This window comes from Silene latifolia, chromosome 10, assembly GCF_048544455.1.
Source record: "Silene latifolia isolate original U9 population chromosome 10, ASM4854445v1, whole genome shotgun sequence".
Classification (NCBI taxonomy): Eukaryota; Viridiplantae; Streptophyta; class Magnoliopsida; order Caryophyllales; family Caryophyllaceae; genus Silene; species Silene latifolia.
In genome coordinates this window covers 155,522,005-155,549,916 of record NC_133535.1, presented here as the reverse complement: position 1 = coordinate 155,549,916, position 27,912 = coordinate 155,522,005, and the positions used below count along the sequence as shown (strand labels likewise).

The 27,912-nt window shown below is 39.7% G+C and overlaps 1 protein-coding gene, 1 non-coding gene and 1 pseudogene across 2 annotated transcripts; 1 reads left to right on the top strand and 2 right to left on the bottom strand.

Moving 5' to 3' along the window:
* Nucleotides 1–6,499: 6,499 nt before the first annotated feature.
* LOC141608686 (receptor-like protein EIX2) lies at nt 6,500–8,674 on the bottom strand. The gene has a single exon (XM_074428030.1). The coding sequence runs from the start codon at nt 8,672–8,674 to the stop codon at nt 6,500–6,502; it is 2,175 nt and encodes a 724-aa protein (XP_074284131.1).
* A 14,350-nt stretch (nt 8,675–23,024) lies between these two features.
* On the bottom strand, nt 23,025–26,907 carry LOC141608685 (uncharacterized; annotated as a pseudogene).
* Nucleotides 26,908–27,055: 148 nt separating this feature from the next.
* On the top strand, nt 27,056–27,162 carry LOC141610336 (small nucleolar RNA R71). The gene has a single exon (XR_012528239.1). It is a non-coding gene; the product is annotated as a small nucleolar RNA R71 (small nucleolar RNA).
* Nucleotides 27,163–27,912: the final 750 nt, after the last annotated feature.

The window sequence follows — 27,912 nt, the reverse complement described above, 5'->3', positions numbered from 1 at the left end:
TCAAATCTAGACGGTCCTAGGCGTGTCAAAGCCAAGTTATTAGTTGAATTTCTGATTGCGATTGGAGTTCAAGGGTTAAACTCAAGCAGTTAGTTTGAGGGTTAATCGGTTTTGCATCTCTGGAGCAAGTTGCTAGTAACAAGGCGTGAAGGTTTTCCAAAAAAAAAAAAAAAAAAAAAAAAAAAAGTTACTGTTCACCGAGCCGTGGTACTGTTCATCCGCGAAAAAAAAAAACCTGAAAAAAAGGGGCAAAAAGAAGAAGACATGTCGGGAGTATTCTCAAGTCAAAGCACCTACGAGGAGAATGTTAAGTTTGATCCGACATCACCTCCTATATTTGATGAATATGATCATGAGGAGGCGTGGTACTTTATTGAGATTAAGGACTTGTTGAATTTTAGGATGGTTTATTTTAAAATAGAGGAGCATGATAGAAGTGTTGAGAAGTTGTTCTTTCAAGTTGAATCTGTTATCAAAACGATTCATAACAATCAGGCTGATAGAGAATTGTCAAGACTTGTGCATGGAGGGAGGAGGGGTGGTAGGCACGAGCTCATATGGGAAAAGATGGATAAGCTTGAAGACTGCATTGAAGATGACGAGCTGAAAAGGAGAGCAATGATTTTCACGAATAACTTCATGTTCTTAGTCAATTTTGCATCTGAATTTGCTAGGATTGTATTCGATCCCGGTGGATTTCATGGTTCTAAGAATCGGGACGATTCTTTTGAAGAAAGGGAGTATGATACAAAATAAAAGTTTTCCATAAATCATTAGGACTAGTTTATTTCCTAATTAGAGATTATTATTAGTTTATTTTATTTCCTAGTTAACAGAATAAGGCAAGACGGTTTTAGGTAAGTTTCAGATTGTGTTTTTGGTTAGCTAGGTTGGTTTCTAACTCCTATATAAGGAGGTCTAATGTATTGTTTATCATATAGATTATGATATTGAATTAAAATTAAAGCTGTTGCTTTGTTTGTGTTTGCAAGTTCTGTAAACATAGGATCGACGCGTTTCGTTCCAAAACGGTTTCTGTCTGACGCGTTTTCAGGCTTAAGCTAGATCGACTAGCACGCGCTTTGCTACATCGGTCACCATTGTTCGATCTATAGGTCTAGATCGCGCAAATATCCCATTGTTTCGATTTCAAAACAGATTTCGAAGCAAATATCCTTTTTAATTATTGTTCGTTATTCTTTGAAACCGCTTCCGCGCAATTTTCGTATCACTTTTGCCCCTCATTTTATGACCTGGCACTTCTTTCGTTTTGTTGTGCGTTTTGTGCTTTGAGGGACGTCGTTTCTTCTCATTTTGGCTGGAGTATAAAATGATTGGGAAACCTGAATTTTAAGAACCCTAACTTTTAGACGCAGCCTTCATTTTTAGAATTAGAAAATAGGGAGAAACAGTAGCTTAACAGTAGGAGTAGTTGGTAGATAGAAAAACCCATCTTATTTTTCTCTTAATTTTCCTCTAATTAAATTTGTAATCTTTCTTTTGTTCTTAGTATTCAAATTTCTCTCCTTTTATTAGTCTACAATTAGTATTGGGTTGTAATTTTGGAAGACAAGAAGACATTCATCCTCCATTTTTCAATCCAAGTTTGCTCCTTTAATTTAAGTTGATATATTTCTTATCTTAATTTCACTATATTTCAATTGTTTACATGTTTTTAATTTCATCTTATATTGTTTGTTTAATCTTGTTGCTAACCATGTTTGGCATGGTTAGTATTGGTGTATGTGTATTATTTGTGTTAACTATGTTTGAGTAGAATTAGTCTAGGGTTAAATGGGGAGTTTGGGTAAACATGAGGGATGATAATGAGTTGTTTACATTTGAATATGGGTTAAAATCGAGTCTTTACATACTTGCATTGAAGGTGTTCGATGAAATGGGTGAATGAAAGTTCTTACCTTTCTTTGAATTTTGCTTAACATTTCTTTACATGAAAGTGAATAAGAGTGTTTGATAGCATGTATGTGATGAGTTTGACATAATACGAAAGTTTTATGGTAAGCTTACGGTGACTAGGAAACTAGCTTCGACTCCTTGACCAAAACCGTGACCCAATTCTCGTAGACTTTTGCATCTCCCTCTCCCTACCTAGACAAACCCGAAGACCCTAGCTTTTTCCTCTCTTGTTTCCATCTTTGTGTGTGTGTTTACCTATTGTTTTAGCCTAGTTTGTTAGCGTATTAATCATTCACATGTTTTGCATTCGACTAAAGTAAAACTAAACAATAGACTTGTAGCCTAACCCCACCATCCTTGTGGTTTGACCCCGATTTATACTACTTAAATTGGGTTACTTTACAAATAGTTTTTGGTACCGGAAGTGACGGCAAAAACCGGTCATCATAAACTTGCAAGGTTTGAGAAAAGTGTGCGAATAAGAGTACCTTCTAAAGAATTGAAAGAAACATCCAATCTCTCAAGCATGGTAAGTTGTCTAATACCTGGACTAATCTCACCTTTAAGCTAGTTACTGCCTAGGCTTAATTCCCTCAAAGAGGATAATGAGCCGATGTCATCAGGAATTTCTCCCCAAAAACGATTATGACTCAAATCAAGTCCTAACAGTGCTTTGTTATTACATTTAACTAAAGAATGAATAACATTACTTAGCTCATCGGTGAAGTTATTATTTCCCAAGTTGAGTTGTTGCAAATTGCATAACTTACTAAGGATTTTGGTAACGCTCATCTGAAAATTATTTTTAGAAAGGTCGAGATATGAAAGGGAGTGTAAATTCCCAATCTCGCTTGGGATGAGACCTTCAAAATTATTTGCGGATAGATCAAGATACAAAAGGGAGTGTAAATTCCCAATCTTGCTCGGGATGGGACCTTCAAAACCATTAAAGGAAAGATCAAGATGAACAAGTTGTGTAGTGATTCTAGGAAAGTTGATCAACCACTGGAATATTGAACTTTTATTTAAAAAATTATTAGCAAGGCTGATTGTATGGAGAGTGGCTGAGGAATTGACGTATGAAATTGAAGATGGAATTTCTTGAGAAAGTTCACAAATGTTCATAGAAAGAACACATAATGAAGGTAAATTATTAACAATTGTTATCCAATTCTTGACTTCATTTAGATTAGAATAACTCAAATCGAGATATCTCAACAAAGTCAGACGAGAAATCCATGACAAACTTTGCACAGGAACATTATCGTAAGCATAATCTAAATCCAAAGTGGTTAACTTAGATAGATTACCTAACTGATGAGGTATTTCTCCATAAAAGTTATTATTGCTTAGGTTCAGATGTTCCAAAAATATTAATTCGCCTAGGGAAGGACTCACTTTACCTTCTAGACATTGAGAATAGACATCAGAACCTACTAAACTGAGCTTGACGACATGACTGGTCAGGTTACTACACACGACGCTAAACCATTGGCAGCAGTCGGTATGGGACCTCCAAGAAGTTAGCAGCCCACAATCATCTTGTGTGATTACTATTGTTACGACCGAGGTCATCAGCGTGACATATACAAGGGGAAAGTACAAGCCATGAAAGTATAATGAATATAAGGTATAGGAATGGTTTCATTTTGTGGTGCATGAATTAGTTTTCAGTTATCAAGCTGTTGTACACACACCAAAAACTACTGTCTTTCGGTTCCGAGTTCCGACACTTCCAATTACTTCAAAAATTACACCAAGCAAAGACGTGTAACCAGGTGTAGAGTAGTGGCTTGGCTAAAAAATCAATCAATATTGAAATTTCTTGAGAATTACGTCCAAAGACAAAGACTCAAACATCTGGAAGCGCTTAAGACTAAAATCTCACCTTTCAGTTGTCTAATACCCGGACTAATCTCACCTTTCAGTTGGTTACTACCAAGGTTTAATTCCGTCAAAGAGGATAATGAGCCAATGTCATCGGGAATTCCTTCCTAAAAACTAACAATGCTTTGTTATTACAATTACCTAAAGAATGAATGACATTACTTATGTCATCGGTGAAGTTATAATTCTCCAAGTGGAGTTGTTCCAAGTTGCATAACTTACTAATGATTTTGAATACATTTCCTTGAATTGCATTATATAGGATAGATCAAAATATGAAAGGAAGTGTAAATTCCCAATCTCGATTGGGATTTGGGAAGGGACCTTTACAATCATTAACAGATGGATCAAGATATGAAAGATAGATCCAAAGTGTAAACATTTTCACATTGTCTAAACATTTTCGTTTAATTCTCAGCAAAAGCCTGTCTTACCAAGAAAAGAGAAGGTGATTTTATTGTGAGACTAGAGTACAATATAAAGCAAAAAATGGTCCAAAAGTAATAAAACATGTATAAATTACGGTTGAAGATAAAATAAGTGCAGCTATTATGAAAATTATTACGAAAATAAAACGTAAACTTTGGGTCGCCAAAAAAACATAAATAATACTCCCTCCAATTCTATGTATTCTTCCCTTTATTTGTGGGCACGGAAATTAAGGAGAAGAATAAAATAAGAGTAAAAAGTTGGGTGGGGTTTGGTAATTGGAGAGAGGGATGAATAATTATGAGTTAAATAAGAAATGGTGGGGCCAAAACATTAAGGAAATTAATAAAATATGAGGAAAAAAGTTGGGTGGGATTTGGTAATAGAAGAGAGAAATGAATAAAATAAGAGTAAAAGTTTTCAAAATAAGAAAGGGGAAGAAAACCTGAATAATCCGTTTTAGGAAATAGGGAAGAATATATAGAATAGGAGGGAGTAGTATAAAAGTTTTGTGACCATATAGAGATCACAGCTTAGACGTACAATTGGATTAAGTAAGCAGGCATACGTGGGCTGCATTAATAAGACTTTTAAACTAACAAATTTTCCGTAAACATAACATTCAAATACAAAGACGACTATGATATCACTTTCAAAGACAAGTCCCTGAAATCATTTTTCAATTAGTGCGGCTCAATATCGTCTTAATTTCAGACTTTTCAAACGACTATGTATATGTATATGGTCTTAATATCTATTTATTCGGGTGTGAGAGTTGTTTTAAATTAAGGCGGTATTAAACAAGAATTGGTGACTGATATGTGATTATTTTGTGATATTTTACCGTTTATTTAATGCCTTATCACATGTCATTCCCGCTCTTTGGAGCGATTTTTGGTACTAATAGTTTCCCTTTAGTTCATTTGGCTTTAGATAATGCTTTGTAGGTGAAACAAGGCAAAGTGAGACGGAATTGGTGCATTTTGAAGCCATTTGGATGGAGCAAGGACTTGGGTGCGGAATCCTAGCTTAAGAGCGGTCCCGGTTCACTTGGATATCCTTTGGATGAGCTCTCAAGACCCCTTGTCCCTTAGGGAGGAGTTATGAAACAACTAGTGTCGTCCCTTTAGCCTTCCCTTAGCTAGGGACAAGAAGCAAGTGCTGGAGTCCGTCCCTAAATCCATCCCACCGGGACAGCCACAGGGACAGACATTCGTACCGGCCGGGACAGATTTTATCCCTAAGGGACGGTTCACTTCGCCCATTTTCTCTTTCGGTTCACCTCCATTTTTCAGTATTAGTCTGTTTAAAACCATATTTAAGTTTTAGACTTCTCTTAACTACTTCCTCATCATATTTCCACCCATATTTAATCAAGTGTGAGAGCGAGCGTCTTAAATTAAATAAAATCTACAACAATTGGTGATCATTTTTTGGGTTGCACCAAATGAGATGAAATATTAGATAAAATGACCAGAGGGTCTTTTACATATTACGCTGTATTAGAAAATATACAATTTTTAGGATTAGTCATAGCATTTTTCAATATATTAAATAATGACGAAATTTCTTACTTATTCAAGTCTACGGACTTACAAATTACGTCGAAAGACAAGTCTACCTTGTCACTATAAACCTAAACACTAAAATCTAAATGTGAGTTGTTTTCTTCTTCCAACTGGCCAAAGAATCAAGCATACTGCTCATATTAGTCTTGTTAATGCAGGAAAACAAGTACTAAGACTCCGGTTGTGATTGATACATTAGCGTGTAAAAGGGTGGTTTACCTGCTACTGCTATGCGTGGTTTGCAGGCTACTATGTATATCCGATGGGTTCACTCAGTGCGCACCTAAGGTATCGCCGTATCGGCCACGGGTTTCTTCATTACCCAAAAAAAAAAAAAAAAAAAGAACAAATCTGATCTTGACGATATGACTGGTTAAGTTACTACAGCGGATTCCATGCCATTGTCAGTAATCTGTGTGGCTGGCCTCCCAAGAAGTGAGCAGCCCACAATAGTCGCTTGTGATACCGCGTTTGAACGATGCACACTGTATGTTGCGACCGAGGGTAGGGTGATAGATCAATCTTCGGACTCGCCTTCTAGGCTAGTAACTATGTATTTTGTGTACAAATACCGCTCGGTTTATTGTACGATACTTTTCAATACAAATTATGAAATATAGCGGTTACATATATAATACAATTATTATGAAATATGAGGTTTCCTCTGACCCTTGGCTATAATCTCCGCCATAACTTATTCACATGATCCTGTCTTTGATGTTGTCAAGAAACCGGAAATAGGCATACCTCCAGGATGTTTTGATAACTAAAGTGCCACAAACTCCCCAAAATCCGACGATAAATCCAAGCACCACACTTATGTACAATCCGAGGTAAAAAACAAAGTCGTCATCCTTGTTTCGAACACTAGTATTATCTCCGCTGAGTACATTGGAAGGCTCTCGATCTTTCGAACAACTTGGGAGTGGTGCACCACAAAGCCCCTCGTTTTCGGCATATGATGACACATCAAAGCTCTGCAACTGAGTGCTAACTGGAATTTCCCCGGATAATTTATTGTTCGACACATTCATGATTCCGAGAGTAGTCACTTTGGCAAGGCTTGCAGGTATTTCTCCAGTAAGATTGTTATTTGACAAATCAAGAAGCTCTAAAGCCGTAAGGTTTCCAATTTCAAAGGGAATGTTACCACTCAATTTGTTGTTTGATAAATCCAAGGATTCGAGTCCATTAAGAATTGATATCCCATACGGAATTTCCCCCCTCAACTCGTTACCTGAAAGATCAATATATTTAACAAACCTAACTGTTTCTTTGTATCTTTGTTCCCCTCCTTTCCATGAAACAATTGCAGTTTCAGCTTCTACAGTGTTTAACATGCCCCAGCCGTCTATCATGTCAACAGACGAGAAATACAACCCTTGATTTGTAATCCCCACCATTGCCGTAAAATTATCAATGCAATTGGGTATTACTCCTGAAATCTGATTATTTGCAAGGTCTAATATTTGAAGATTGGTTAGTTGGCAGACACTTAGCGGTATCTCTCCGATGAAATAATTTTTGCGAAGAATAAGAGCACCTAGATTTTTAGAATAATTGCCTATCCCTGGAGGTATGTACCCTGTTAATAAATTATATCCTAGATTTAAGATCATCAAAGATGTACAATTCTCAAGTACAGTTGGAAACGATCCTGAAAAGGTATTGTTATATAGGTGTAAGTACCTAAGTGTTGATAGGTTACCAATAGATTTCGGTATATTTCCAGAAAATCTATTATTTTCTAAGTGCAGACTTGTTAGTTGATGAAAATTCATCCAACAATCTGGAAGCTCTCCGGAAAGTAAGTTATTTGACATGTCAAGCCTGAATAAATCACTTCTCGTTTTGGGACATAAGATATGAGAGCAGTCAAAAAACCTATTGTCATGAAAGTATAAATGTACCGTGTTCGTAAACTCTGATGGTACAACCCCGTCAAAAAGATTTGAACTCAAGTCTATTGCATAAATTTGTAATCCATCTGGCAGATCTGGGAGCATCCCGTAAAACTGATTATATGATAAATTCAAGTAATACAGATTGGAAGACAGTGAGTTCCAAAAATTAACTGAAATGCTATCAGATATACCCGTATTTGAAACATCAAAGGATGAGAAATTCGTTTGCATTTGGAGCCACTTTGGAAATTTAGGGCCTAACTCGCAAGATCTAAGACCAATAACTTCTAGCTGAAATGGAGGAATCCAATCCGCAGGCATGTTCATTACCAATCTCAAGTTATCAGACAAATCTAGTTGGCGTAATCTTAAAAGCTTATCAAAGTGAGCATGGGTAAGAGTACCTTCCAAAGAGTTTGAGGAAACATCCAATATTTCAAGCTTAGTAAGTTGTCCTATACCTTGACTAAGCTTGCCTGTAAGATTGTTATTGCCAAGGTGTAATTCCCTCAATAAGGAAAATGAGCTAATACTGTAAGGAATTACACCCCGAAAACTATTTTGGTTCAGTTCTAGTGTTATTGGTTTCTTGTTGCCACAGTTAACAAACGATTGGATAACATCTGGTAGCTCATCGTTGAAGTTATTACCCCCCAAGTAGAGTTGTTCCAAGTTGCATAACTCACTAATGATTTTATTAACACTCCCTTCAAATCCATTTTCAGAAAGGGCTAGATACGAGAGGGAGTGTAAATTCCCGAACTCGCTTGGGATGGGAATATGAAATTGATTTACGGAAAGATCAAGATATACAAGTTGTGTAGTGATACTAGGCAAGTCGAATAACCACTTAAATATTGAGCTGTCATTGAAGTTATTAGAAGGAAGATCGATGAAATGGAGAGTGGCCGATGAATTAACATATGTAAGTGATGATGGAATATAGGGAGAAAGTTGACAAGATTCCATATGTAGAACATTTAAGTATTTTAAATTGCTAACAATAGTCATCCAATTCGTGACTAAAGTAAGATTCGTACCACTTAAATCAAGGTATCTCAACAAATTTAGGCGAGAAATCCACATTAAACTTTTCATATTAACTTCGTCGTCAAGATAAGAATAACTTAGATCTAAAGTTGCTAATTTAGAAAGATTGCCCAAATGATGAGGTATTTCCCCATTAAATGCATTATGGCTTAGGTTCAAATGTTTCAAATCAGTCAACTCACCTAGGAAAGAACTCACTGCACCTTCTAGACATGGAAGGTCATCATATGAAGACTCCCCTACTAAACTGAGCTTGACGACATGACCGGTTAGGTTACTACAGAGCACCCCATACCATTGGCAGCAATCAGTGTGGGTTCCCCAAGAATCGAGCAGCCCACAATTATCGTTTGTGATACCATGTTTGAAATGGAGCAGGGCTTCCCTCTCCCTGTTAATACATTGGATGTTATTTGTACGGTTATGACCGAGGTTAGGGTGACATATACAAGGGGACACTAGTTCATGGTATGTAAGTACAAAGAGGACAAGGTGATAGAATGCTTTCATTTTGTGGTGGATGAATTACTTGAATAATTAGTTTTGATTTTGATTTTGCAATCTCCTAGGCTGCATTATATATATATATATATATAGAATAGTGTACTGAAGTCCAGAATAATGCATCTATTGACTTTTATAATTGCACAAAGAAGAGACGTTTGAAGAGTTACTTAGAGGAAGTGCAATGGAGGAATTTCACCTAAAGTTCTTCATATTTTCACGTCATTACATTATAATGGAATAATTTTTTTTCTTAGTTCTTAATTAGGACTCATTATTAATTCTATTATCGCTATGAACGTATTTAATTTTTTGGAAACTATCAAAGAACTGGTAATTTTTTATTTGTGGGAAATTCTATAACCAGGAGTGAGAGTAACTATACGACTTTAAATTAGAAATGGTAATTTTTTTGTTCGTAGCCCATTCGTCACCGTCATTTATTTACCTTTTTTTTTATATATTTTTGAGAGGTTTTATAATCAAAGCTAAACAAACTAATGAGACTGAAGAAATAAAATCATTTGTTAATTATTTTTGTAATGACTTTTAATCTAAAAGTTTCGAAAATATGGTGTAAAAAAATTTAATACTCATGACTAACGGTTTAATTCGGCCCAATTTTTATATGTATTAAGTTAAAATATAAATAATTTTTTTATCACAAATATATATTTTATCGTATATATAACTTAAGACAATCAAAAGGATAAATTAATATCGTAATGAAATAACATCAATATCACATTAACATAATATGGCCGTCGAAGACCAAGACAATTCAAGTCCTGTACAACACTTTCATAGACAATTCTTTATGGTTTAATTTGCATTAAGATAAGCATCTACATGTGTGTGGCTTGGCTTGGCTTGGCTGTGCTCTTTAAACTGATCAAATAATCAATCGTATTCGTCACTGATTAGCCATCCAACGACGATCACTTTCATAGACAATTCTTTATGGTTTAATTTGCATTAAGAATTACGTCGAAAGACAAAGACTCAAACATCCATGTTTTGTTCATAGACAAGTCTTCCTTGCCACTATAAGCCTAAACACTAAAATCTAAATTTGAGTTGTTTTGTTCCTCCAACTGGCCAAAGAATCAAGCATACATACGGGCCATATATTACTAGATTAAGAGGATCTTTTATTATCTCGAAAGACTATTTAGTTTATAACATTTTATGATGGTGTAATTAATTTGACAAACTTTAGATTAAGAGAAACTGAAGGGTATTACATGCAAATTTGACAAAGTTTCTTTGAAAATGATCAATTTAATTTTCCACGAATGTCACCTTCAAAGACCAAGACTTGCGACAATTCAAGTCCTGTACTTAAAACCATCACAATTTATATGACACGGCAAATTCTTGTTTCAGATGGACTGTTTTTGTCAGAAATTAAGATGGACCAAATATCACCATTTTACAATAAAATGTAAATATTTGCTGATAAAATGTAACCATCAACCGGCTTAAGGGAAACCTATTCTATACAACATTGTCATCTACAGTACATGTTAAAGGATCTTTCCTCGGACTCAACTTTCATGTTTTTAACTACGTAATTTGCATTGAAATACCACTACTTTTCAAGATCTTTCCTCGGACTCAACTCCCATGTTGTTGTTGTTGTGACCTTGGGGGACGACGCCTATATCGATTTGTACCGTAATTGGGCCTATATCGATTTGTACCGTATTCGGTAGTCGGGCCGATTTCGTTTCTCATGTACTAGTGTAGATATACAGATTGCTAATATAGGAATGATTCTTATACTCAAGGGTGTTGCACATATAGGAGTACTTGCTTTTCTATACAGATTGCTAATATAGGTATGACCCTTTTCAAAACAGATTTAAAATATAGCAGTTACAACTTACAAATCACATACTCCGTATGAATGAAATATAAGAATAATTCACAACACGCCTAATGACATGGCCGGTTTGGTTACTACAAAGCACCCCACGCCATTGGCAGCAGTCAGTGACAGGGACGAAGCTCAGGTAAAATAGTAACCAGGGCCGATTTGTACTTCGTTCATGTCTGTACTTGTTTATCATATATCTCATACCAGGATTTTAAAATTTTCAATGTTTATTAGTATTTTTAGATTACATTATTTATTATATTTACAAAAGATACAAATTAATCTATATTTTTATTTAATTAATGAATTATAACAATGCTTTTTTTCAATAGACTTACTCCATATTCTATACTCGTAGAGCGCTTTTCTATCTATACAATGAAACAAATCGAAAACATATATGATAATAAACCTATTATAAGATGGTTTTATTATAAATATAGGTAAGACTAAAATCGTAAAATGATCGCAAATGATAGTATTGTTTACGTCCTTGTTGATGAGAGAAATATAGTAGGTCTACGGGACGAAGTAAAATTTACGCTAAATAACAAAATTGTAAGGGAAAAAAATTCACACTTCGCTAAAATTTACGTTAAATAACAAAATTGTAAGGGGAAAAAAATCCACACTTCGCTGATTCGAACTCAGGACCTGCGAAGCTACTTCACACTAGCATGTTTACCACTTTGCCAACTGCAAACCAGTGACCTACATATTCATATTGATTAATTAACTTTGAAAATCCTGCCCGGGCCATGGCCCATTTGGCCATAAGGGAGCTTCGTCTTTGGTCAGTGAGAGGCCTCCAAGATGTGAGTAGCCCTCTCACTGTCAATACAATGGATGTTAATAGGGTAATGAACAAGGGTAGGAGGACATGTATAAGGGAATTGATAAATAGTATTTTAGTCACTTTTTACCCCGCATTTATATCTTATTACGACTCGATTTTGCGTGCTTAATTGTCTAATTAGCTCATTTATTTACTAATTTATAATAATTAGTTGTCTTAGTCTTATTTAATAATTAGTCGTATTGTTATTATAATATTAGTTTTATTACTATTATTTTATTAGTATATTAATATTATATGCAGGTGAGGCGGAATAATAAAGAGGAAATTCGAGTTGGAGTAAAATGAGATGGAAATTGAAGAGCAAAGCGGGTTGAGACGAGTCTTATTATAATAAAAGAATGCAAAGTCAACCTTTGACTTTGACTCAACTCATTCATCATCTCCATCTTCACCATTTGCCCGACATCAACCCAGTTCACCATAATCACCATGGCTGCAAATCCCGAACTCGGGATTAAAACCCGAGTTCAATCCCCTGCATCACCAACTCCACTCTCCTCCTCCATACCTCGACATTCACACCATCATCAATCACCATTCCCGATCAACCACAACGACATCACCTGCATACACCACCAATTCCGTCCTCAACTTTGAATGACAATTACCCTCGCATCAAACTCCACTCTTCTTCATCATCAATTCATCACCTCGCATTAAACCATCATTAAACCACCATTTTTATCCTCCATCAATTAGCACCATCTCCAACTGCAACTCCGGCCACCAATCAACTCAATTCCACCGCCATCACCACCATTCAACCACCACTCATCTGACCACGACTCCGTCAGCAGCAGCAATCGACTTCAAACACCCCTGCCATCTTCAATCAAAGCAACAACAAGCAGCAACAGCAACTCCATCATCTCCAAAGCATAATCGTATTCAAAGTCGAGATCGAAACCGGATCAATTTGAAGTCAATACTGCTCATTGCCGGTGCCCCGGCAGCCGACTCCTCAACCGGCAAAACACACCAAATCAACTACCTCGCATCATTATTGTGCTCCATGCCGGTGCCCCGGCTGCCGACAGGCCGGCATAACGCATACCCATCCTTTTTTCTGCTCTTTCTTCAATGGCCTCGCTGCCGGTGCCAACCCCGGCCGCCGGTGGACCGGCAGGACACCCCTTGCTGCGTTTTGAGTCCCGTGTTTCCCCTTCCCTTTTTCCTTTTCTTTGTTTTTGATTGTTTGGTCCCCTTTGGTTGTTTTGTCGTGAAGGAGGAGATTTGGGGATTATTGTTAGTACTATTATTATAACTATTATTAACATATTATTACTATTATTATTATAATTATTAGTAGTAATTAGTAGGAGTAGTATATAAAGAGACCTTATATTATTACATTGGACACAACCCATTACTTTACCTTAGAAATTAGACTAGTTCATCTTATTCTCTCTCAATATTGTAAAACCCTCATATTTCCTCTCTTATTTTCATTCAATAAAAAGTTGTTATCTCTTTTTAATTATTAGTTTAATTCTTCTCTTTCCATTAGTTTACAATTAGTAATTTTGGGTTGTATTTGGGGAATTGAAGAATCCTTTCATTCTTTCAATCCAAAGTTTCCACCTTTTGCAATTAAGTGGTATAATTCTCTCCCTTAATTTCATTTGTTTATTTTTACTTTCATTCAAGTTTGGTTAATTGTTTATGCTTGAATTCCTCTCTTTTATTGTTAGATTGTTATTGTCTCTATATTGTCCATCTTACTTATGTCCACCATTGTTGTTTTTCATCTAAAGCTTGAACCTTTGGGTGATTTTGTTAAAGTTTGAGTCTTTTTGTCTCAATCCTTGCTCTTCTTAGTTAAATTAGCATTTCCTCTTAGAATTGTTGAGTTGTTGCATGATTAGTTATAGAACCCATTTTCACATCATGTTCATTATTAAAGAATCTATCTTTATTAATTGTCTTGCCTTAAAAACCATGATTAGTGAGTAGTATCCTTACTAGGGTGCGATTAGACCCTAACATGAGTAATTTATCTAATTGAGTTCATTAAGTTGGTTGTTGAGGAGGGGTTGTTGGGTTTAAACAAAGGAATTGAATCGTTGTGTCTATTTGGGAGTAATTGTCGGTTTTGACCCTTGTCCACCAACGGGAGTTGGTTAGGTTGGGATTGATTACATTACCCCTTTTGGTCGTGTGCCGACTTGGGTTGAACCCGGGAGGGAGAACCCAAGTGGGGTGCCTTTGTTTTTCGGTTTGAAGTTCACCTTCGGGAGAAGGGTAGGGATGACCGGGAGTTTATCGCGGGCTTAAGCCCTTGATCTTGATGAGAGGTGAGCGGAGTGGGCCCACTGATGGTCTCAAGTCAAACCTCGCAAGTGCACGATTTTATCGTTGTACACTTAAAAGGGTCGATCCCACAAGGAGTAGGTGGAGTACTAATCGTTCTAATTCACCGGTTTAGCTAAGTCGATAAATAACAAAGAGGGTAGTAACAAATTAGCACTAAACTATTAAATTTAAAGACTAAAGACAAGGTAAGATAAAAACAAGTTGAAGATAAAAGATAAATCAAATAAAGAGAAAGACTAGAACTCGGTTCGACCATAAACATGAGTAATTCCACATACTAATCGTCTCGGCTAATCAAAAGGGGTAGAAAGGAAAGGGGGAGATGACTCTAATTCGCCTAGAACCTCCCTTCCGGTCTCGCACTAGGACACTAGTTACTCCGACTAACCCCCCTCCCGGGTTCGAAAGTCGGTATCCCCAACTCAAAACCCGACAACCCCAAGAACATGCATTTTCCCAAGGAGGTCAAGTAAATGGTCAAGGTCATTAAGCCCTCATCATATTCCGGGTCATCCCACTCCCCCTTCCGGAGGTCGATTTCAAACGCTAGCCTAGGGGCACCCTCCCTCGGTTCTCCCTTCCGGTCTCAACCTTAGTTGGTGACAAGGGTCGGTCCCCAAATACTCGACTAACAACCTAACCAACTTCCGTTGGTGTGGCAAGGGTCAAAAGCCGACACTACCCGGAAACCAAACCTTAAGCATGATAATTCCCCAAGACTACCCTAACCAATTTCCCCCACAAATTAGCCTTAGTGACAATTAATTAGTGAAATTACCCATATCGGGCCAAACCGAGTCCTAGAAGGAGACTACTCACTAATCATGGTTTTAGTTGCAAAATAAACAATAAAGATGGAAACTTTGGTCACAAACATGGTGAGGAGATAAATCTTACTACTAAGCATGCAACAAATCAACAATAATTAAGAGGAAAAGTGATATTAATCTAATAACAAGGTTTATTAAACTAAAAGACACAATCTTTAACCAAATCCACTCAAAGATTAAGTCTTTGAGGACAACTAACCAAGGATGAACAAATGAAAGAGAATCAAGACAAAGATGAACAATGAAAAGATGAACAATGATGAAAATAAGAACAACAAACAAACAACAACAACAATTTTAACATAAACAATCAAATAAACTTGAAGGAAGAACAAAGTGTAAACAAATGAAAATAAGGAAAGAAATAATACCAATCAAGAAGCAAGAAAGGAAGAATGATAGAATAAATAAGTATAAACTTTCAATCTTCTTCTTACAACCCAAATTCAATCACAAATTGATTGAATTACTACTCTAATTAAGGAATGATTAGCAAAAGGATTAGCAAAGTTTTAAACTTGAAAGGGTAATATTATTAGATCTAGGGTTATGTGTACAAAAGGGCTTAAGGGGGAGTATTTATAGGTTCCACAAGGATTAGGACAGAAACTGAAATGGGCTTTGAAACACGTATATGCACTCCCGACCGGTCAACCGGCCGCCGGTCATTTGACCGGCTGGGAGATCTCTGGAAGTTTTGAACAAGTTTGGAGCTCATCAGGTGTGCACGGCCGGTCAACCGGCCGCCGGTCCCTGACCGGCTGGGACAGCTTGACTTTGAAGCTTGACTTCTTGCCTTGGAGGAACTCCCAGCCGGCTAGCCGGCTGCCGGTCGTTTGACCGGCTGGGAGTTTCCTGTAACATTCTTAATGTTCTTTGTCTTCAAACTCATAGTGTCTTCCCAGCCGGTTAGCCGGCCGCCGGGCCACCGGCTGGGGATGCTTCCTCAACCTTCTTCCTTCATTTCCTTGTAATATGTACTCCCAGCCGGCTAGCCGGCTGCCGGCCTACCGGCTGAGGGTACTCCTCAGCATAATTCTCTCCAACTTTCATGCATAGCTTAGAAATCCCGTCCTTCTAGCTTCGTTTCGCCCGTTCCCGCCTCAATATCTGCAAGGGGGCCAAAGTGTCATAGTAAAGGGAATCGGGACTAGAAACGAGAGTAAAGGGGGCACAAAACCGCCTTAAATGGGGTTGAATATGCATGAAAATAGAGGGAAAAAGAGTGCAAAATGGTCCTATATAAAACCTCCCCACACTTGAACCTTACTCGTCCCCGAGTAAGTCCCTAAACCAAATGTACAAAGCATTATTATGATGGATATGGAGAGTGGATGCACAATATAAGCATCGCTCAACTAAACTACTACTTAAGCCGATCGAGTATTAGCGCACTCAACGCCCCTTCAACTCACAATTTGACACCCATGAGGGGAGAGTGCCCTATTGCAAGGCAAGTTGGGTCTTGCTACAAAACTTTTGACACATTCATCATGAAAGCACGTAATCAACAAATAGAATGCATCTAACAAAATGATCCACTTTCCTCATCTAAGTGGTCGGATTTTTCAAATAACAAAACATGGTCTCGGTCGGGAGTACCGTCTCAGAAGTGCCAATTGAGGTGCCAACCCCCTAAACGTGACAAAAGCAACCCTTGTGTGACCAATGCTCAAGAAACAAATCCAAGAGCGGGGAAAGGGAAGAAAGGGCAAGACCGTCGAGAATTACAAGGCCGACACAAGATTCGACCAAAGGACCCATGACTAAGGGGACCAAGGCAACGACATCATCACGGTTTTCACTCGTCACTCAATGAAAGAACAAGGTGATTTTTGTGACAAAAAGTAACCAAAATCACTCAACTAACTCGACTAGCGAAAACGTGCCCGCAATCTAATGTGTAACACCGTCCTATGTCCAATGAAATGCAAACAACGGGAAAATGCACAAACATGAAGCAAGGGTTACAACGGGGCCAAGGAGAAGGTCAAAACGGGATTGGTGCAAGCACCGTTTGGATATGTGGAGCTCAAATCAAGAATCGTCGACACATCACATCCCATCTTTTATTGCAACACATGAGACACGTCTATGCCCTAACATAGCAATGATGACCAAAACTATGCAAAAATTGCATAAACCCAACTCAAGTAGGAAAAATTTGATAAAACTCCTTTTATTTCAACAAATGGTAACGTCTACACCGTAACAACGACTCGGTTTCCCAAGCCATGCAAAAAAATGTGTAAACCCGACTCATCTTTGGAAAAACATCAATTTGCCCCTTTTTATTTAGCAACGGCTTTTTCTACCCCATTAAATGATGAGTAGGGGTGTTGCTTTGCCTTTTTCTTTTCTTTATAACATATATACAACATGACTTACTATTTTTTCATTTTTTTTTTTTTTTTTTTTTTCACGACATTTTCTCTTTTCTATTTTGCTTTTTCATTACAATTTACCTCTTATTTTATATACAACACCAAATGTAGACAAGATTTTCGACCCAATGGACATGTACTTCGTCCATCACCAAATTCCGACTCCACCACCTAGACACTTCTACAAATCATGACCCATTCTTGATTAAGGAGGGGTGTTTTTGGGATGTAGCTCTTTCAGTGGGTATGCCAAAAGGAATAGGCTAAGGCTCAGAGGGGTGAATCAAAAAGGAAATCAATGCAAGGGACGAAACTAAGCTAATTTGGCTTTTGTGAGGTTCATAAAACTGATTTTTGCTTCATATCATGTGCACAAAAATGTAATGCATTTTCATGGTCTAAGGACGATGCGACACACTTATGCGTAGTGATGTGACACGCCTCGCGAGGAGGCCTACTCTCGAACCTAGATGAGGGAGGGGTATGAATGTACCCGCCCTAGGAGGCTCTACCCTTACCTTTGAGTAGTTTAGGTCGAGCCAAAGGTCTAGTCTACGGCCCAAGGTGTCACAAGATCGGTCTAGACTCATTGGTCAAGCTCCCCCTTCCTCGGCTAACTAAGAGGCCACGGGTGCGAGTCACGAGGAGGGGAAAGGCACTATTGGGCACATTAGTTCATCATGGGGGTACTTGGTTCCCTTCCTTTGACCATGTTCTTCCTTAAAAACTTATTTACAAACTCAATGCAAAAGAAAGAAATACAAACAAGTATTTACATGTGAACAAATGCATGCGGAAATTTAAACAAACACGAAATGAAACATGCAACAAATTGGCTAAACCTAGCAGCACATCAACACCAAAATTCCAAACGGTCTCCCAAGGAGACACCCAAATCAACAAAGTTCCCATCCTCCTTCAAAATATCAAAGATACCAAAAAGAAAGAATAGTAAAAAGGAGCAAGAGATAGGAAGGATTATACCAAGCGGTCTTCAAGTTCCTTTTTGCCTCAAGTGGTCAATGCGCCGAGCCAAAAGGTTAGACAAAACATATATATACAGTGCAAATTTTTTTGAATTTTTCAGAGATTTTTCAATTTTTAGGCATTTTCTTTAATTTATAAACATTTACAATTATAAACAAATATACACGAGTGGATATTTCCCTCCCCACACTTGAAATGTACATTATCCTCAATGGACAAAAGCATAGGGAGTGAATAAGAAAAAGGAAGGAGCATATTTTTGGAGTTTTCAATTTTTTTTTTTTTTTTGAAAAGAAAATAACATATTTTTTGGATTTTTGCTGTGGAAAATTAAAAGGACATATTTTTGGTGTTTTTGTTATAAGAACTCCCTCCCCACACTTATTTATTTACATTATTTCCAAATTGAAATAAATGTGTGGAGGGGATTCAAATTAAAAGACATGTTTTTGGTTTTTTTTTTAGGCCCTCCCCACACTTATTTATAGACATGGGAGGGCAATTTAGTGAAATAAAATAACATGTTTTTGGTGGTTTTTGTCATTTTTCAATTTTTAGTTGGTTTTTATTTTGAAAATGCAATGCATGCTCTATTCTACATGCAAAATTGAAATGACAATGCAAATTATGCTAAGTGAATGCATTATTAAATGTGACAATATATTACAAAATTGAAATCTAATGCAATCCTATATGATGCAACTAAATTAATTATCATCTAAATGCATGCGAAAAATTTAAATATGGATGAGAAATTTGGATAAAAGGGAGAGATCATACTTGTCATTTGGATTGATAAGGGAGTAATAATAGGCCATCAACTCGGCCTCTTGGGACTAAGACCCCATCTCATCATCATCATCGTCTCCATCATCTTCATTACCATCACCATCACCATCACCTTGAATTGCCCCGAACTCGGAGTCACGAATGAAATCGTCCGTGTTCAAGTGGACATCCGAGCTAAAATCCTCCATGGCTTGGCTCATACCAACAAACATCTCCGGGTGCCCTCCGGCACCACTAGACCCGCCCTCTTGGAAGATCGAAGGGGTACCCCCGAACCACCTCGCGTCATGTCCCTCCCCTTGGGTGGTAGGCGGGGTGGGAAAAACCGGAGCGCTAATGTAGTCGGGCCGCAAGTTAATATCTCCGTAGCGGAAGGTCCCGTCCTCCGGATGTCCGCCATCCGGGAATAAATAGTAGGAGGGGTGAAGGCCGGAGGGGTGCTTGTAATGGTTCCTCATACAATCATCATAGACCGGGAATTGACCAAGAGAGGTGTCATAGTAAATCCGGTCAAGTCTTTGTTGAAGGCCATGCCGCTCATTTGCGGCGTTTGTCATATTAATCTTCATTTCCGCCATGAAGGAAATGAGGTCGGCATGGAGAGGAGGCGATTGTTGTTGGTATTGACTGGAGGACCCCTCTCCTTGTTGCAAGGGGCCGGGGACAAAAGGAGTAGTCGGTGTGGCATACCGCAAGGTAGACCTTGCGGGAATGATGGGTCGGCCACGAGCATAGCGAAGATTAGGGTTAATTTGTTGGGGGATGGAGGGATCTTCAAGATCTTCAATCTCAAGCAAGTAATATTCTTGGTTGGGCACTACTTTCATTTTGTCAGGGTTGGGAAGAGGGATAGAATTTCGATCAACTCCATCAACCCGAATTTGCCAATAGTCTAGGCCATCATTCGGGTTGGTCTTCAACCAACCGAGGTTGTGGTGGATATAATTTTTGAACAACATTGTATCACCAATCATAGAACGCAAGCCACCCAAGTTGACTCTCCGATTGAGCCTCTTCATCGGTGATGAGTCCACCCACGACAACGGCCGTATTAGAGGCCGGAGAATTGCTAAGCCGTTGTAATGTAAGGGCCAAATGGTGGGCAATGTCAATTTTGAAAGTAGTTGGGTTGGAACGAAGGTAAGAGCCGAGAATTTCCAATTCCTCCGTTCTGAAATTATGATTTTCCTCTCGGCCAAAGATGGTCCAACCCATGTACCTATGCCAAACCCGGATAGCCGCATTGTGGACAGTGTTGGCGGCTCTCTTGACCCCCTTAACATCGTCTAAACCCGTAATAGCCTTCCATAAGGCCCCATGGTCAAATGTCTCGGGTGCCTTGTGAGGAGGGCTAGTGTCAAGCCCAAAATGGGATGCGAAGGTCGGAAGGGTCAAGGAGTAGTCCTTGTTCATCAATCTAAAGTGCAAAAAGGCTACCTTTTGGGTTTGGCGATGCTTGTCAAGACGGAGGGAGCTCAAAAACTCCCAAGTAAGACGGACATAGGTCCGCTCATGAATTCCATACATCATTTTCATTCCCACCCCATCAAATAATTCAAGAGTAACTTGATCTAATTCTAGTTCCCTCATGGATTGACGATCAATAAATCGGGTAGGGACAATAGGGCGTTTCTTGAACAAGACAAACTTACCTTTCATTGTGATTGAGGTGAATTGGATATCCGGGAAGTCGGGATCGGAGCTCATGTCGGTCGCCGCCGCCGCTACCGCCTCCGCTTGTTGAAGAGCCAAGTCTCCTCTCCTCACTCTTTTCTTTGGGGCCATGTTTGTGATTTTGATGGTGGGTGAAAGGTTAGGAAGGAGGTTGAGGTGGTTGTTGGTGGTGGAAGGGTGGTGGAAAGGTGGTTGATGGTGGGTTGAGGTGAGGTGAGGGTAGGGGAGGTTGGGTTAGAGTGAGAGAAGAGGGAGGAAAGGAGTCGAAAAGAAATGAGGTATTTTGGGCGGAATTTAGTTCAAAATACGATCAGAGAGCTCCCAGCCGGTCAGGAGACCGGCCGCCGGTCACCCGGCTGGGAGTTCGGGTGATTTTTGAAATTCCATAAAAAAGATCAGAAAACTCCCAGCCGGTCAGGAGACCGGCCGCCGGTCACCCGGCTGGGAGGACACCCATTCCCCATTTTCTTCATATGTGCATTCCCAGCCGGTGGGCCGGCTGCCGGCCTGCCGGCTGGGACTTCCCTCTTGAGTAAACTTGTTGAAATTCCCTTATAAGCGTACCCCCAGCCGGTGGACCGACTGCCGGCCTGCCGGCTGGGACTTCCCTTCAATTCAATTTGCTACATTTCCAATTGTATACGCACTCCCAGCCGGTGGACCGGCTGCCGGCCAGCCGGCTGGGACTACTCTTCCTTGTGTTTTCTTCAAAATTCTATCAAATTTACAGGAACTTCCCAGCCGGTCAGAAGACCGGCCGCCGGTCACCCGGCTGGGACCCCCTTTCATCATGTTTTCTCCAATAAACCCCTTATTCCAATTCCCATCATTTATTGGCCTCGTTTTCCGTGTTTTCGACTTTCAAACCCGACTCGGGACGTCGGATAAAGGCCAATAAATGGTCAAACGCTTGTTCATCAAACAAAAACCCCAAATCTTCAACAATCAAGACCGATAACAATCAAATTGACAAGTAGTATCCATCCAAAATTCCTAAATGCATGATATATACAAAGATGCATGGGTTGCCTCCCATGTAGCGCCCTTGTTTTATGTCGTAGGCTCGACCAAGTAAACAAGCCAACAAATTTTCATGATGAGGAAGGAAGGAAAAGAACCTTAATTCACTAGAAAGGTTTCAAGGGTCTTCATTTCCTTTTGGACGGGTTTGCCAACATGATAGTGCTTTAACCTTTGACCATTCACTTTGAAGGTCCGGTCTCCTTGGCTTATTTCCACCGCCCCATGAGGGAATGATCGGACCACAGTGAAGGGTCCGGTCCACTTCGACCTCAATTTTCCGGAAAAGAACTTCAAACGGGTATCGTATAGAAGAACCAATTCCCCCTCCTTGAATTCCCTTCTAATTATGTGCTTGTCATGAAATCTTTTCGTTCTTTCCTTGTACAACTTGGCATTCTCATAGGCTTCTAGCCTAAATTCTTCTAATTCATTCAAATCGAGAAGTCTCTTCTCACCCGCCGTCTTCAAGTCATAGTTTAGATGCTTGATGGCCCAATATGCCTTATGTTCAAGTTCAACCGGCAAATGACAAGCCTTGCCATACACCAATCGGAATGGTGAGGTACCGATAGGTGTTTTGAAGGCCGTCCGGTAAGCCCACAAAGCATCATCTATTTTCAAGGACCAATCTTTTCTTGACTTGTTCACGGTTCTCTCAAGTATAGTCTTCAACTCTCGGTTGGAAATCTCGGCTTGCCCATTAGCTTGAGGATGGTAGGCAAGACTCTTCCTTTGTTGCACTCCATACTTTTTCAACAAAGCTTCCAATGCTCTCTCTCCGAAATGAGTACCACGATCGCTAATGAGGACTCTCGGGACCCCAAACCTAGGAAAGATGACCTTTTGAAGTAGCTTGATTACCTCCTTAGCATCACAAGTCTTAGTCGGGATCGCCTCAACCCATTTGCTTACATAGTCGACCGCCACAAGTATGTACTCATTGCCGAATGAGGATGGGAAGGGACCTTGATAATCTATCCCCCACACATCAAAGAGCTCAACTTCAAGCATGAAATTCATGGGCATTTCATGTTTCTAGTGATGTTCCGCTCCTTTGACATTTGTCACATCCTTTAACATAAAAGGCAACGTCACGGAATAGAGAGGGCCAAAAGAAACCACATTGAAGCACTTTTGCGGCCGTCTTCTTGGAGCTTGCATGGCCACCACAAGGCAAGTCATGGCAATGGCTCATAATGGAGGTAGCTTCCTCTCTCGGAACACACCTTCTTATCATCCCATCGGCACAAGACTTGTACAAACATGGGTCATCCCAATAATAGTGCCTCACATCGTGGAAGAACTTCTTCTTTTTGTGGTAGTCATAATCATGAGGAATTATCCCGGAGACCAAATAATTGACAATGTCCGCATACCACGGTGCTTCTCCCAAGCTTAGGGACAACAAGTGGTCATCGGGCAAATAATCATTGATAGGAAGCCCATTGTCAACATTGAGGTTGGTTATAGGGATAGATGATCGGCCACCACATTTTCAACTCCTTTCTTGTCTCTAATCTCCATGTCAAACTCTTGGAGAAGTAGTATCCATCTAATCAATCGAGGCTTGGACTCTTTCTTGATGAGCAAGTGTCTCAAAGCAACATGATCGGTGAACACAATAACCTTAGCTCCCACCAAGTAGGTCCGGAACTTCTCCATTGCAAAAACCACGGCTAAAAGCTCCTTTTCCGTTGTTGAGTAATTTGTTTGAGCATCATCTAGAGTTTTGCTTGCATAATGAATTGCATGCACCTTTCCATCCTTCCTTTGGCCTAAAACCGCGCCCAAGGCATGATCGCTCGCATCACACATTAACTCAAACGGCAAGCTCCAATCCGGAGGTTGTATAATTGGAGCACTTGTCAAAGCCTCCTTCAACCTATTAAAAGCATCAAGACACCGGTTAGAAAACAAGAAAGGGGTATCTTTGGCTAACAATTCGGTCAAGGGTCTCGCGATCTTAGAGAAGTCCTTGATGAAGCGGCGATAAAAGCCCGCATGACCAAGGAAACTTCTCACCCCCTTAACATTGGTGGGAGGTGGGAGACTAGCTATGACCTCTATCTTAGCCTTATCAACTTCAATTCCACGGTTGGACACTATGTGTCCCAACACAACACCTTCTTGTACCATGAAATGGCACTTCTCCCAATTAAGCACAAGGTTAGACTCTTGACATTTACTCAAAACTTTCTCCAAATTCATCAAACAATTTTCAAAACTTTTCCCAACAACCGAGAAATCATCCATGAAAACTTCCATTTCTTGTTCAATGAAATCGGAGAAAATTGACATCATAGCTCTTTGAAAGGTAGAGGGAGCATTACATAGCCCAAACGGCATCCTCCTATATGCATAGGTGCCGAATGGGCAAGTAAAGGTGGTCTTCTCTTGGTCACTTGGATGGATAGGGATTTGGAAAAATCCCGAATAGCCATCCAAGAAGCAAAAATAGTTGTGTTGAGCTAATCTTTCTAGCATTTGATCCATGAACGGTAAAGGAAAGTGATCCTTAGGGTGGATTTGTTCAACTTCCTATAGTCCACGCACATTCTCCACCCGGTTACCGTTCTTGTAGGAATCAATTCATTCTTGTCATTTCGCACTACCGTCATGCCTCCTTTTTTGGGAACTACATGAACCGGGCTTACCCACCTACTATCCGAAATAGGATAGATAATGCCCGCGTCAAGTAGTTTAAGGACTTCTTTCCTTACAACCTCTTTCATGATGGGATTAAGCCTTCTTTGTGGCTCAATTGAGGATGCATCCTCATTTTCAAGAAGAATTTTATGAGTACACAAAGAGGGACTAATCCCTTTGAGGTCACCAATAGTGTACCCAAGGACACCCTTGAACTTCTTGAGCAAAGAAATGAGTTTTGAAGTTTGGGTGTCATCAAGTGCACTATTGATGATGACGGGAAAAGTGGAATTATCTCCTAGAAATTCATACTTCAAAGAAGAGGGAAGAGGTTTAAGTTCAACCGTAGGAGGAGGCGTGGAACTCTCCTCCTTCTTACCGACTTCCAACATTTCAAATTTGGGAGCTTGTTCATGAACAGGAGCCGAATCCAACATCCATACATATGCAAGAGTCTCAACATCTTTGTCATCGACTTCATACCCACTAACAAGACAAGTCTCCAAAGGATCCATGGAGGAAGCTTTTGGGTCATGCTTCTCCATGGGATTCTCAAGAATGTCTACAATGCAACAAGTGTCACCTAGAGAAGGAGCTTCCATTGACTTGTGGAGTTCAAATTCCACTCTATCTTCACCCACTTGTAAAGACAACTTGCCACTCTTTACATCGATCATAGCTCCACCGGTAGCAAGACAAGGTCGGCCTAAAATAATAGGCACATTGTAATCCTCCGGCATATCCATAACAAAGAAATCACATGATATGACAAGCTTCCCAACTACCAAGGGTACATCTTCAATCACACCTATGGGAAATTTGACCGACCGATCGGCAAGTTGAAGTGAAACTCTAGTTGGCTTCAAATCTCCCAAATCAAGCCTCTTGAATATTGAAAGTGGCATGAGGCTCACACTAGCCCCCAAATCACACAAAGATCTTTTAATAGCCACCCCTTGGATAGAACAAGGGATGGAGAAGCTCCCCGGATCTTCTAGCTTGTTAGGAAGCTTGTTGGTGTGAGTGAGTATAGCACTACATTCCTTGGAGAGGTTGATGGTTTGCACCTCTCCATTCTTCTTCTTCAAGGTGACAAGTTCCTTAAGAAACTTGCCATAGGATGGAATTTCGGTAATCATATCAAGGAAAGGGATAGTGACATTCATTCCCTTCAAGATCTCCACAAACTTCTCATATTTCTTTTCAATTCTAGGCTTTGCAAGCCTTTGTGGAAAGGGTACCGGTGCTACATACTCCCTTGGTGGTGGAGTACATTCTTTGGCCTTAGGTGCAATAGGCTCATCTTGCTTTGGAGGGTCAACCATCTCCACCTCCTTAGACTTCTCCACCACAATTTCCTCTTCTTGCACAACTTCAACCGGGTGCTCTTTCACAACTTCATTAGTCACCCTCTTTCTCTTCCACTTAGGAGATTTCTCAACCTCCTCCAATTGCTTCCCACTCCTCAAAAATACCGCGTTCATCTCCCTTGGGTTAACCGTATTACCCGGAAACTTCCCCGGATTTTGAGCCAATTGACTCAATTGTTGAGAAATTTGGGCCACATGAGTTTCCGTAGCCTTTTGTGATGCCCGTATTTCATCATTCACCCGGCTTTGTGAGGCAATGTGGTTATCAAGCTTTGAGTCGGATTTTTGATTTGCAATGACCAATTGTTCAAAGGCTTGTTCCCAAGATGGTTTTTGAGGGGTTTGGAAGTTTTGGTTTTGTGGTTGGAAACTTTGGGTTTGTTGTTGATTGAAATTTTGCCCCTTGAAGCCCCCAAATGGTTGTTGGTTTTGGGTGATGAATTGTTTTCCTTGGAAACCGGGTGGGATTTGTCTTTGGAATTGAGAGTTTTGATTGAACCTTGGTTGTTGTTGAGGTTGGGAAGTGGTGGGATTTTGAATGTTTTGTGAAGCATAAGATAAGAAAGGGTGAGTTCTCTTTCCATTGACAAATTGGTTGTTGTTATTATTGTTGAACCCTTGCCTTGCACTAGTTGACTCCCAAAGCCCATTTACTTGCTCATAGCATTCCTCACCTAGGGGTGCAATCAAGGGACACCCAATGGGAGTATGCCCTTATTCACCACACAACTCACAAGACAAGACTTGCCTCATATCGGAGCCTTTAGGTTTTGAATTTAGCAAAGCAACTTGTTGGGTGAGTTCATCTAGCATACCTTTAACTTCCACATTCAAAACGGAATTAGAATCCTTGCTTTTGCCTTTCCTCATTTGCCTATCACTTCCCCATTCCATAGTTCTTGAGGCCATCTCCTCAATTAGTTCCTTTGCCGCTTTATGCCCCAAAATGTCTAAGGCACCTTTCCCCGATCCCGCATCCAATGAAAGCCTAAGGTCTTGAGCCAACCCTTTGTAGAAATTGTTCACTAGCTCGGCTTCGGAGATGCCATGGTGAGGGCACAACCGTTGGAGCTTCTTGTACCGTTCCCATGCCTCATATAAGGTCTCATCCTCTTCTTGAGTAAAGCTTTGTAATTCACTCTTGACTTTGGCCGTTCTTGAGGGTGGGAAATATTTGTTCAAAAATGCCGAGGCCAACTCATCCCATGTCTTGAAGGAATCCGGGTCACAATTCTTCAACCAATCCTTGGCCGAACCCCTAAGAGAACGGGGGAACAACCTAAGGCGAACCGCGTCATCGGAAACCCATTTGACTTGTACATATCACAATTTTCAAGGAAATCATTTAGATGATCATTTGGGTTCTCCAAGGGACCTCCTCCAAATTGGTTGTCTTGAACAAGGTTGAGCAAGGCATTTTTAATCTCAAAGTTGTTAGCTTGAATTCGTGGCCTTTGGATGCTTGGATTAACTATGTGCTTAGGAGCCATAGTGTCTCTTATCGGAACTGGTTCACCCATGGTGTTAGGCTCTTCTTCTAAAATCCCAAAAGGATTTTCAAACACTACTTCGGTAGCTTCTTGGTGATTAACTTCTCCAATCGGTGGATTGTTAAGTAAACCCCTTCTTCTTAGAGAGTTAAATCTTCTTGCCGTGGCTTCAATTTCGCGGTCAAGTTGATATATCGGTTGACCTCGTCTTCGTCGCCTACTCATGCAAAAGACCTAAGAACTTGAAAGAAAGGATTAGTAACAAAGGACTTAGTCTAAACTAGGACAAAAACGATTAATATCAAGCCGTACTCCCCGGCAACGGCGCCAAAAACTTGATGGTCTCAAGTCAAACCTCGCAAGTGCACGATTTTATCGTTGTACACTTAAAAGGGTCGATCCCACAAGG